Source organism: Schistocerca cancellata, chromosome 6 (assembly GCF_023864275.1).
Source record: "Schistocerca cancellata isolate TAMUIC-IGC-003103 chromosome 6, iqSchCanc2.1, whole genome shotgun sequence".
In the NCBI taxonomy this organism is placed as follows: Eukaryota; Metazoa; Arthropoda; class Insecta; order Orthoptera; family Acrididae; genus Schistocerca; species Schistocerca cancellata.
This window is the reverse complement of record NC_064631.1, coordinates 145,829,377-145,842,362: the sequence shown is the minus strand read 5'-3', so window position 1 is coordinate 145,842,362 and position 12,986 is coordinate 145,829,377. Positions and strand designations below refer to the sequence as shown.

At 48.0% G+C, this 12,986-nt stretch overlaps 1 protein-coding gene across 1 annotated transcript in view; it reads right to left on the bottom strand.

Moving 5' to 3' along the window:
* The window catches only part of LOC126191068 (cytochrome P450 6k1-like), a 59,041-nt gene that overhangs the window by 32,582 nt on the left and 13,473 nt on the right, over positions 1-12,986 (bottom strand). The window contains exon 4 of the mRNA XM_049931787.1: positions 11,668-11,930. Within this exon, the coding sequence (XP_049787744.1) occupies positions 11,668-11,930 (263 nt within the window). The remainder of the gene's footprint in view (positions 1-11,667; positions 11,931-12,986) is intronic.

Below are 12,986 nucleotides of genomic sequence, written 5' to 3'. Positions count from 1 at the left end.
AACTAACCTAAGGACATCGCACACATCCATGCCCGAGGCAGGATTCGAACCTGCGACCGTAGCGGTCGCGTGGTTTCAGACTGAAGCGCCTAGAACCGCTCGGCCACACCGGCCGGCCTGTCATATTCAAGTGACGTTGAGTATGATCACATTTATTGCGATTGGATAGCCAGGACGTTGTTGACTGGTTTTTTATAGGCCTCCTCAGCAGTCGCAACATATTTTTTCATGAGACAACTTCTCTATGAAAGCAGCAATATCTGCGACCAATCTATATCAGTCTTCGACATTATCGAGTGAGGCATTGATTCCTGTGAAACTAGTAGTACAACGCAGAGATGGCATAAACACATCGTGAGACAGAAGTTTCGATTACCAATTAAGATAACCGGACAAAATACACTCCTGGAAATGGAAAAAAGAACACATTGACACCGGTGTGTCAGACCCACCATACTTGCTCCGGACACTGCGAGAGGGCTGTACAAGCAATGATCACACGCACGGCACAGCGGACACACCAGGAACCGCGGTGTTGTCCGTCGAATACCGCTAGCTGCGCAGCATTTGTGCACCACCGCCGTCAGTGTCAGCCAGTTTGCCGTGGCATACGGAGCTCCATCGCAGTCTTTAACACTGGTAGCATGCCGCGACAGCGTGGACGTGAACCGTATGTGCAGTTGACGGACTTTGAGCGAGGGCGTATAGTGGGCATGCGGGAGGTCGGGTGGACGTACCGCCGAATTGCTCAACACGTGGGGCGTGAGGTCTCCACAGTGCATCGATGTTGTCGCCAGTGGTCGGCGGAAGGTGCACGTGCCCGTCGACCTGGGACCGGACCGCAGCGACGCACGGATGCACGCCAAGACCGTAGGATCCTACGCAGTGCCGTAGGGGACCGCACCGCCACTTCCCAGCAAATTAGGGACACTGTTGCTCCTGGGGTATCGGCGAGGACAATTCGCAACCGTCTCCATGAAGCTGGGCTACAGTCCCGCACACCGTTAGGCCGTCTTCCGCTCACGCCCCAACATCGTGCAGCCCGCCTCCAGTGGTGTCGCGACAGGCGTGAATGGAGGGACGAATGGAGACGTGTCGTCTTCAGCGATGAGAGTCGCTTCTGCCTTGGTGGCAATGATGGTCGTATGCGTGTTTGGCGCCGTGCAGGTGAGCGCCACAATCAGGACTGCATACGACCGAGGCACACAGGGCCAACACCCGGCATCATGGTGTGGGGAGCGATCTCCTACACTGGCCGTACACCACTGGTGATCGTCGAGGGGACACTGAAGAGTGCAGGGTACATCCAAACCGTCATCGAACCCATCGTTCTACCATTCCTAGACCGGCAAGGGAACTTGCTGTTCCAACAGGACAATGCACGTCCGCATGTATCCCGTGCCACCCAACGTGCTCTAGAAGGAGTAAGTCAACTACCCTGGCCAGCAAGATCTCCGGATCTGTCCCCCATTGAGCATGTTTGGGACTGGATGAAGCGTCGTCTCACGCGGTCTGCACGTCCAGCACGAACGCTGGTCCAACTGAGGCGCCAGGTGGAAATGGCATGGCAAGCCGTTCCACAGGACTACATCCAGCATCTCTACGATCGTCTCCATGGGAGAATAGCAGCCTGCATTGCTGCAAAGGGTGGATATACACTGTACTAGTGCCGACATTGTGCATGCTCTGTTACATGTGTCTATGTGCCTGTGGTTCTGTCAGTGTGATCATGTGATGTATCTGACCCCAGGAATGTGTCAATAAAGTTTCCCCTTCCTGGGACAATGAATTCACGGTGTTCTTATTTCAATTTCCAGGAGTGTACTAACGAGATCCTCGTCCAGGCTATGAATGCCCAAGGGAAGGAGTAAAATATTAGCCAAGCCCTTAAAAGACCACACTGGTCCTTTTCGAGTATTCCAGAGAGTTTAGAACTGGTACGAGGCATTTGTGTGATCCTTCACCGCTGAAGTAAGTCACAGCAGCTGTAGCGCACCGACCATATTCAGTCACAAAGGCACAAAGTAGGAAGTAAATTACAGCAGAGCCAGCCAGCTGCAGGCGAGCGTGGATGTTATGCCTTATAAAACACAACGCAGCTGTTCTACATTCCAAGGCATGCTGGCCAGGCTGTAGCGTCGCAACTTTGTTCCGAGCGAACGTTTGTTTTAGGATAGCTAGCTGCATGTAACTTCGGGAGATGACATCTGCCGGCCTAAACGGGAGAAACCCGCACGTCTGTCACAACCTGTCCTTTGGAATGCTGTCCAATGTCTCTTACTGGACGCATACATTCACCACCTATAAGAACCTAAATAAATGATATTAAATATTATTCAATCATTTTCAGAATCGCTACACTACCTTTTGACATTCAGGAGAAGATTGTATCCAAATTTTAGCTGTATAGCTATCATAGTTTCAGAGATAGAAAAAACTGCTAAAAAAGTAATAAACCGACACTTAGGGAACTAAATTCTGTTTGGAAATATAATAGTTTATCCTTTGGTATTATCTAAAAACATAAACAGAATACTCAGTGTGCAGAATTAATTAATTGAGATTTTCATATTAAAACTTTAATTATTTTTCGTTTTTGTAATATAAAAATCAGACAAAATTATTATTGATGTCTAAGATTGTTGTGGGAGTATATGTGAGTGAATGAGAGTGTGTACATGGGACATTCGTAAAATTTTAATGTTGCATTATATACCGTCTTAAGTAACCTGCAAGAGTTACGCAAGCCTGTCGTGGGAAAACGTTCATAGGGAATTTACCCACTTTGCTGATGACGTATGTCTAGGTGTGATTGTTATTGGAACAGAGCAGCCCGAAAGTCAGCTGGAGTATTATATGCATCTAAAGGATATTTCCAGATTTATTGCCTTTTCGTTTTCGTTTATTAAACATTACTTTAATATTTGTACATCAGAATGACGGAGATGCGTCTGTATGTAAGGAGGATTGGTGCAGGCCAGTTTTGGCGCGAATATGACCATGAGCGAGCATTCTGTTTGGCTGGGAGTACGGTTAGCCAATCAGAACTGAGATAGTTCCCACTCGTTACCTGATAGTTATACTGGGAGAGCGGTCATAAGAGGGGAGCCGCCCGCTAGCTTTGATCGCGGACGGTCATGTTACTAGTGCCCGTTTTCCATAATGTGTAAAATGAAGCAATATTGAGTTCCACGCGTTTCATACGTGGCGAGACTAATGCTGATGTAGTTACGGACAGTTTTATGATGTTTGGAAGTTCTAGAACTGTTTAGTTGGACAGATATTCGCGTGTGAAATTTGGCCTTCATACACTCCTGGAAATGAAAAAAAAAACACATTGACACCGGTGTGTCAGACCCACCATACTTGCTCCGGACACTGCGAGAGGGCTGTACAAGCAATGATCACACGCACGGCACAGCGGACACACCAGGAACCGCGGTGTTGGCCGTCGAATGGCGCTAGCTGCGCAGCATTTGTGCACCGCCGCCGTCAGTGTCAGCCAGTTTGCCGTGGCATACGGAGCTCCATCGCAGTCTTTAACACTGGTAGCATGCCGCGACAGCGTGGACGTGAACCGTATGTGCAGTTGACGGACTTTGAGCGAGGGCGTATAGTGGGCATGCGGGAGGCCGGGTGGACGTACCGCCGAATTGCTCAACACGTGGGGCGTGAGGTCTCCACAGTACATCGATGTTGTCGCCAGTGGTCGGCGGAAGGTGCACGTGCCCGTCGACCTGGGACCGGACCGCAGCGACGCACGGATGCACGCCAAGACCGTAGGATCCTACGCAGTGCCGTAGGGGACCGCACCGCCACTTCCCAGCAAATTAGGGACACTGTTGCTCCTGGGGTATCGGCGAGGACCATTCGCAACCGTCTCCATGAAGCTGGGCTACGGTCCCGCACACCGTTACGCCGTCTTCCGCTGACGCCCCAACATCGTGCAGCCCGCCTCCAGTGGTGTCGCGACAGGCGTGAATGGAGGGACGAATGGAGACGTGTCGTCTTCAGCGATGAGAGTCGCTTCTGCCTTGGTGCCAATGATGGTCGTATGCGTGTTTGGCGCCGTGCAGGTGAGCGCCACAATCAGGACTGCATACGACCGAGGCACACAGGGCCAACATCCGGCATCATGGTGTGGGGAGCGATCTCCTACACTGGCCGTACACCACTGGTGATCGTCGAGGGGACACTGAATAGTGCACGGTACATCCAAACCGTCATCGAACCCATCGTTCTACCATTCCTAGACCGGCAAGGGAACTTGCTGTTCCAACAGGACAATGCACGTCCGCATGTATCCCGTGCCACCCAACGTGCTCTAGAAGGTGTAAGTCAACTACCCTGGCCAGCAAGATCTCCGGATCTGTCCCCCATTGAGCATGTTTGGGACTGGATGAAGCGTCGTCTCACGCGGTCTGCACGTCCAGCACGAACGCTGGTCCAACTGAGGCGCCAGGTGGAAATGGCATGGCAAGCCGTTCCACAGGACTACATCCAGCATCTCTACGGTCGTCTCCATGGGAGAATAGCATCCTGCATTGCTGCAAAAGGTGGATATACACTGTACTAGTGCCGACATTGTGCATGCTCTGTTGCCTGTGTCTATGTGCCTGTGGTTCTGTCAGTGTGATCATGTGATGTATCTGATCCCAGGAATGTGTCAATAAAGTTTCCCCTTCCTGGGACAATGAATTCACGGTGTTCTTATTTCAATTTCCAGGAGTGTAGTATCCGCGTGGCAATGTTGCAGTATTCAAAGACTGAGCATTTTTTTGGAGAGCAGTTTCTTTTTTAAGACAACCACAAGAAGGATCGAGTGTAATAACTCTTGTTAGTAGCGAAATTAATGACTGTGAGAACGTTGTGTAATTCGTGTCGGGTTTGTACAGATTTCTGGCTGCTGTGCGTGTGAAATGAGTGTACGAATTGTGGATGTGGAGAAAATAACCAATAGTTTAAATGTGGTCTGAATAGTACCGTTTCTTTGGCTAGATGTCCGCCTCCGGTAGCTGAGTCCGGTAGCTGAGTGGCCAGCCGGCACGGTAGCTCAGCGTGTTCGGTCAGAGGGTTAGCTGCCCTCTGTAATAAAAAAAAAATTGAGGTAATAGATCAACGACGAACTGAAACGGGTGTCTTTCGATGTCCGCCCAGAGCAGATACAACGAACGAAAAAACGAAGAAAATGAGAGTAAAAAAAAAAAGAAAGTGCTCAGCGCGACAGAATGTCAATCCTAAGGACCTGGGTTCGATTCCCAGCTGGGTCGGAGATTTTCTGCGCTCAGGGACTGGGTGTCGTGTTATCCTAATCATCATCATTACACCCCCATCGACGCGCAAGTCGCCGAAGTGGCGTCAAAAACGAAAGACTTGCGACCGGTGTACCTGACAGGATGCCCTAGTCACAAGACATTTACATTTTTGGCTAGATGGACAAAATAAACCTGTTTGTGTGGAAATTTCGGACATTATTTTCCAGAAGCCGATCCATTTTGTTACCGCCCGATAAATTTTTTAATGACAGTTTTTCTACAGGACGTTATTTCATTACTATAGTTGCGCGGCCTCAGTAATTGTAGGTATTAGATGGTGTTTTTTATCAACGCTGCTTTTAGATCATCTTCTAAGTATCTACGTTGCAAAGTGGACGGAAATCGAGCAGACGCCGTTCTGAGGTAGGTGAATTCTAATTTGCAGCCTGCACACGACAATACTGAAAACTGCTACTTCCGCAAGGCGAGGTGTGGAAATAGTTTCGACAGCAGTGATTAGTATACATGCCGCAAGGCATAGAAAAGCCCAATCAAGTACAGCCGTGAGCATATAAACATCTAGCTACATTTGTACTGAAATCGTGTGCTGTTAGTATCGCAGAACTATCACCGTGGGGCTGTGACACTAGGGGCGCCATCCAGAATGCTGCACGTTGTCCCTAGTTAGATGCAACTGCGCTTCTGCCGTGAGTCACGGTCGCTGCGACACCCGTTGCAGCCAGCCAGGCAGTGCTGCAACGATCAGCCACACGTCGGCCGCCGCTGCCGAGTCTGGGGAAGCCACTGACAGAAGCAGTGGCGCTATGTCACCGCTCGGCCACGCTGCATTCTACCAACATTGCTGGATATCACGCACACAAAAGCGGCCAGGCAACTGCGCTGTCGCGGCTTGTTATGAATCACGTCGGAGAGCCGTAATAAAGGGATTCGAAAATTAACGAAACAGTCTCTCTGCATTCGGGCTTCTTCACAGTGAAATACGCGTAGGTCTTATTCAATTGTACGGAATAAGACCACAATAACATGGAGTGACGTGGAGACGTGACTGAATGACATCTACACCTACATGTACATTTATACTCCGCAAGCCACCCAACGGTGTGTGGCGGAGGGCACTTTACATGCCACTGTCATTACCTCCCTTTCCTGTTCCAGACGCGTATGGATCGCGGGAAGAACGACTGCCGGAAAGCCTCCGTGCGCGCTCGAATCTCTCTAATTTTACACTCCTGATCTTCTCGGGGGGTATAAGTAGGGGGAAGCAGTATATTCGATACCTCATCCAGAAACACACCCTCCCGAAACCTAGACAGCAAGCTACACCTCGACGCAGAGCGCCTCTCTTGCAGAGTCTGCCACTTGAGTTAGCTAAACATCTCCGTAACGCTATCGCGCTTATCAAATAAGCGTGAGACGAAACGCGCCGCTCTTCTTTGGATCTTCTCTATCTCCTCTGCCAACCCGACCTGGTACGGATCCCACACTGATGTGCAATACTCAAGTATAGGTCGAACGAGTGTTTTGTAAGCCACCTCCTTTGTTAATGGACTACATTTTCTAAGGACTCTCCCAATGAATCTCAACCTGGCACCCGCCTTATCAGCAGTTAATTTTATATGATGATTCCACTTCAAATCGTTCCGTACGCATACTCCGAGATATTTTACAAAAGTAACTGCTACCAGTGTTTTTTCCGCTATCATATAATCATACAATATCTTTCTATGTATTCGCAATACATTACATTTGTCTATGTTAAGGGTCAGTGTCCACTCCCTGCATCAAGTGCCTATCCGCTGCAGATCTTCCTGCATTTCGCTGCAATTTTCTAACGCTGCAACTTCTCTGTATGCTACAGCTTCATCCGCGAAAAGCCGCATGGAACTTCCGACACTATCTACTAGGTCATTTATACATATTGTGAAAAGCAATGGTCCCATAACACTCCCCTTGGCACGCCAGAGGTTACTTTAACGAATGTAGACGTCTCTCCATTGAGAACAACATGCTGTGTTGTGTTTGCTAAAAACTCTTCAATCCAGCCACACAGCTGGTCTGATATTCGGTAGGCTCTTACTTTGTTTATCAGGCGACAGTGCGGAACTGTATCGAAAGCCTTCCGGAATTCAAGGAAAATGGCATCTACCTGGGAGCCTGTATCTAATATTTTCTGGGTCTCACGAACAAATAAAACGATGTGGGCCTCACACCAGCGCTGTTTCCGGAATCCATGTTGATTCCTACAGAGTGGATTCAGGGTTTCCAGGAATGACATGATACGCGAGCAAAAAACGTGTTCTAAAATTCTATAACAGATCGATGTCAGAGATCTAGGCCTATAGTTTTGCGCATCTGCTCGACGGCCTTTCTTCAAAACTGGGACTACCTGTGCTCTTTTCCAATCATTTGAAACCTTCCGTTCCTCTATAGACTTGCGGTACACGGCTGTTGGAAGCGGGGTAAGTTCTTTCGCGTTGGTATCTGGTAAATTTAATGACTAGAGCTTCAAGTACGCTTAAACATCAGGACTCAAACCTTATGATAAGGACTACTTGATGTTAAGCACATAAAATCTTTATGGCTGAAAACTGAGACTGTAGTTATGTCGGTTTTATTAGCTTTGGACTATTCAACTAATAGACTAATGAACAAGTCAAAACCTATGTTTATGACACCATACTGCCTGAACTGGATTGTACAAATGCAAATGTCGTGTCGCTAGGGCCTCCCGTCGCCTGTCGCCATTTCGGCGTCTTGCATGTCGATGGGGACGAGATGATGATGATAGAGGCAACACAACACCCAGTCATTGGGTGGCTTCAGGTGGATGTGCAATGCCTGAAGAAACTCATGGATTCTCTTCCTCCCCGGTCTTTATCAAGTTAGAGACTTTGTTACACTATTTTAGGAAGTCTCATGGGGCTGACAGATTTTCCCCTGGTATCGTTATAATGTGATACGTTTCACAGGATAAAGGAATTATCATGCTTTAACACGTCCGGGACAATATGGTTAGTGAAGTTGCTCGATCTGATGGTGTATCAATGCTTACAGTCGAGTGTGTCTATAAGGAATTGTCTATCACTCGCAGCCATGTAACAAGGCATGAGAACAGTGGTCATAAAAAGATACAAACCGACAGGGACTGGAGAGGATTGTCACGCCTTGGGAATGACTATGGGTTTCAAACCCGACGTTGTTTCCTGCTAAGAGTGAGTGCAGTATCATATCAACCAGTGTGAGAGAGAAGCAAGCAGCGTACGTTTAGAGTAGGGTCTCCTCACAAGAGGAGTGTCCTCACAGGGGAACAGAAAGCTGTATTTCGTCAATGGGCCAAAAAACACAGAAAATGGTCAGTAGCTCACCAAAGGTGTGTAGGGTGGCCGGAAAAGTCACCATTTTTCTTCTTGTAAATGATGCAAGAAGTCAAGAGCACTGACTGCCCAATGAGGCGTTTAACCCGCAGTAAGTGGAGAGTGACTTTTAGGCCAGAGGAAGTTGTCTGATGTTTGGGGGATGTTTCTCATACCATCGTTTGGATCCACTTATTGAGGTTACGGTGTGCATGAACCATTTCGTGTATTCCATAATTCTCGGTGACCAAGTACTGCCCTTTCTTATATAGTCCTTCAACCAAGTTTTTGGACGAAAAATTACTTGTCTTTCACAAATGTGATGAAAAATAGCATCGATTCACTAAACAACGTACCGTTAACAGTCGTGAGCCGGTAGCTGAAAGTGTGGCGACACGTGGGTTACAATAACAGACACGCCAATGGATTGTGCAGCGGGGATGTAGCGATAAACGGCGCTGCGCAGCCATAGCCATGTAGCGAGTGGGGTGGTGTTAGCACACCAGGGAGAGTCACTTTTTTTGCAACGTAACGAAGCGCAAGGTTTTAATGAAACAAATGGGCACTTGTAAGGTGTCAGGCAAACCCAACACCTTCCATGAAAACCCTGACATGATAGCAAATCCGGCAGTATGTCACATAGCTCTGAATAAATCCTGACATTAAATTAACCAAAGTAATACGATCAACGAGTGAGCAAATGGAGTACCACAGACTAACAGAAGAACGCCTAAATGCATGTCATACCTTCCCACCGTGAAACAGACGCAGTTCCGAAGGGAGAAACGAGAACAGAAGCCGAGAGCAGAGCCGTGTGTGCTAGAAGGCCCTACGATAAGGGAGGACACCCACATCGCCGGCCGATCTCCGGGAGGTCCACACCCCAGCCCATGTTAAAAGATAGAGCCCTCCAGAAGAATAGACCTTACGATAACACTAAAATGGCCACGCCAGCTGCAAGTTTTAGCGTGAGACTATATGCGTCTCTGTTACGTAGCAAACATTAAAAAACATTGCCCCACCACGAAAAGTATAACGTTTCTCGTTCGAAAGACAGAATTTTTGTAGGCGGAGCTTAAGGTTAACATTCAGACGCTGATTGGTCAATTGAAAACGCAGCCAGATACCTTTTCTTAAACCAACTTCGGTAAATTGTAGTAACGAGAAGTTTGTGAGAGCTGCTACCGAGACGGCGAGGTTTGTGGAGCTGCTATGATTTTTCTGTTATATAATTATTGAGAAGCCACATCAGCCACTGTAATTTATGACAAGTTAAATAAGTAATTAAAGATAATTGAGGTTCACTGTAGACCATTTTTGATAGTTTTCTCTTTTATGAAACTTAATTTCAACCTAGATTATAGATGTGATATGGCATAGGTCATCCTTCGACCTATTATAGAACTTGGAAACCCATTCAGGGAATATTCGTTCACATTTTTGTTGAACGCAATTGGCTGTTATCATCCTGTATTAAAATATTTTCTTTTATCAATAGTGCAATTTATAAACAATGTTTTGTGAGTAGAATAAAAATTCCAATGGTAAACATAACTGCTTTTTCGACGTTATTTTACCAGCTAACTAAAAATAGGAAAGCCTTGAACCCCCTCCACTAAATTTAGTTAGTATTAAGATTCTTTTACAGGGAGTGCAGTGGAACTGACGCTGAAATCATTAAGTATTTGATTATATCGTCGCTAGTCTCACTGAACTCTTTTGAACTCTACATGTCGTGTGTGGTCTGGCGTCTCCTTACCAGCAGCTGGTCCCAGGTTCAAACTAGTCAATTCCCTAAAAAACACGCTCAGAGCGTCGTTGCGCGAAAGTGGTAGGGAGACACGACTCTGAACAAACAGACACCACGCAGAATGTTAGACACTAGAGGCATATAAATGTCTGGATTTTAAGGCGGGAACACTCGTCATCGCCGGAAGCTAGCAGAGCAACACCGGGCAGGCGAGACAATGGGCTCTGCTAGCTGCAGCCATGCGTTTCAGACTGGGCTGCACCTGCCATATGCAGTAAGTCCTTCACAGGACTTGGTGTCTCAGCCCTGGCAATCTGCCACCTGCACTGAGTTCCTAGTGGGGTTCAGTGCCACAACACGAGTGACCAGCCGACTTCGTCCAAGGGTAGCAGGCAGCTCACAGCTGCGTTCCGTCGCAATGGTGCAAGTGGGGCAAGGGGCTGCCAAGCCTACAGGACCTCGAGGGAAGTGATGTACGCACCACCATGGTGGTAGCGTGCAGAAGCGAGGGGCCGCCTCCCATGTGCGGTGCCATCGCAGCACAACTCAAAGTGCCACTGACGTCAACGCCCATGGCCTGCAGGGGCTCCCGGCCTTAGCAGCACAATGTGACAGCACAGCAGCACCAGTCAGAAGCCGCCACCAGTTCACTGACCTAAGTCAGTGTCAGCGAGAAGAGCCTGTCGAGCTACGCCATGTACCAAGATCAATGAAGTTCTTTCTAATTCTTAACAGTGTTTGCCCCATACCTCACGGCCAGTCACCACCAGTCATTCGTCCCCGAGGGTCCCCAGTTCGTTACACTTCTAATCACATGGAAATGACTGTCCTCCTTTTAAACAGCGGCTGTAACTCACCAGTCAACTTCCCCACAATTGTTAACTACTGGTTCTAATTATCAATGAGTGGCTTCATGTAGATGTTCAATGCTTGAAGAAACTCAAAATGGTTCAAATGGCTCTGAGCACTATGGGCCTCAACTGCTGTGGTCATCACTCCCCTAGAACTTAGAACTACTTAAACCTAACTAACCTAAGGACATCACACACACCCAGGATTCGAACCTGCGACCATAGCAGCAGCGCGGCTCCGGACTGGAGCGCCTAGAACCGCACGGCCACCGTGGCCGGCTTGAAGAAATTCATGGGGTCTGTTCCTCCCCGGTCTTTATCAAGTTAAAGAGTGTGTTACACTGTTTTAGTAAGTCTCATGGGGCTGACAGATTTTTCTCTGTTATTGTTACAATGTGATACGTTTTACAGAGTAAATACACATTTCAACCACTCACCTTAGAGCTTTAGCCACAACTGGAATGAACCTGTACATGAGATCGGTAATCCTCGTCTTAATCGAAAATTCGAATAATTTTCGTCCCCAGCGGCGGAACTCTGCGTCCGGGTTTCGTTGAGAATTACTCTCGAGTCCGAAACCGACGGAGGCGATGATGTCGGTGGTGAATCTGGCGGCTATCTCCCGCATCTCCAGGATCTGGCCCTTCTTCGCTGGCTCCTCCAACACCTTCACCAATTCGCGTCCACAGTCCTGCATTGTCTGCAAGGAAGTAGAGACCGTTGATTGTAAAGGTTCTCATACAATTTTTTTCCGATATACAGGACGGTTAAAAAAAATGTTTACAATCCGACATGGTATATCAGGCATACAACAAGGATCAGTAATCACACAGGAACCGGCTGTCGCAAAGACCATCCGCGGCTACTAAATTGCGTTGCATTTGTTTAGTCAGTGTGCTACAACTGGATGCCCACTACAGGAGATACTCAAAGTTGGTTAAGATGCATCGAGACACGCCTGACATCGATGCTGCATTGAACGGCGCACACTCTCAAAGACACCTCGTTTATCTCGAAGACATCCTGCTGCCACAACTATCCTGTCCACTAGGTGCTACGAGGATGATTCATACACATGGTTCTTCAGATACCCCCCCCCTCCCCGGAAAATATCGATTGGGGCCAGACAGGGCGATCGTGGTGGCCATGTGAGTGGCCCACCGCGACCTATCCAGTGGCTGGGAAAGGTCGCCTACGGATGTGCCCTCACTTGCCTACTGAGATTCGCAGGGGCTCCACCATGCTGGAATCGAATGCGGCGACGAATAGGCCGGAGAACATCAATTACCATGTATGGCATAACCTCTCGAGGGAATTCTAGATACGTGTGACAATCAAGTCGATCTGGAGGAATGCACGTCCCAATTAAACAGTTTTCGACGATGCCAGTCCACATGTAACGGTAGCGCCCTCTCGTGCCGTTTGCGAGCCCCGCTTCCTATATGATTACAGACCGCAGTTGTGTGCCCAATGTGCCTTATCACTTGTAAACGTTTTTTCTGAATCACCCTGTATACTTAACAATACAACTATAATCTGGCTACTGCCATTTGCGTCCTACATTAACAAATACTTGTGAAAATGTCAACGCTCAGAAGGAATGAACCGAATGAGTCCATTTCGGATGGTATGTGTATAGCAGTGTAACAGCAGTAAGTGGTTAAGCTCACATACAGATGGTGTACACTTAAGCATGGCTGAGCGCTCTCTTGTGTGGGTGGTCAAAATGCATTTCTTTTAAACCACACCTACAGTG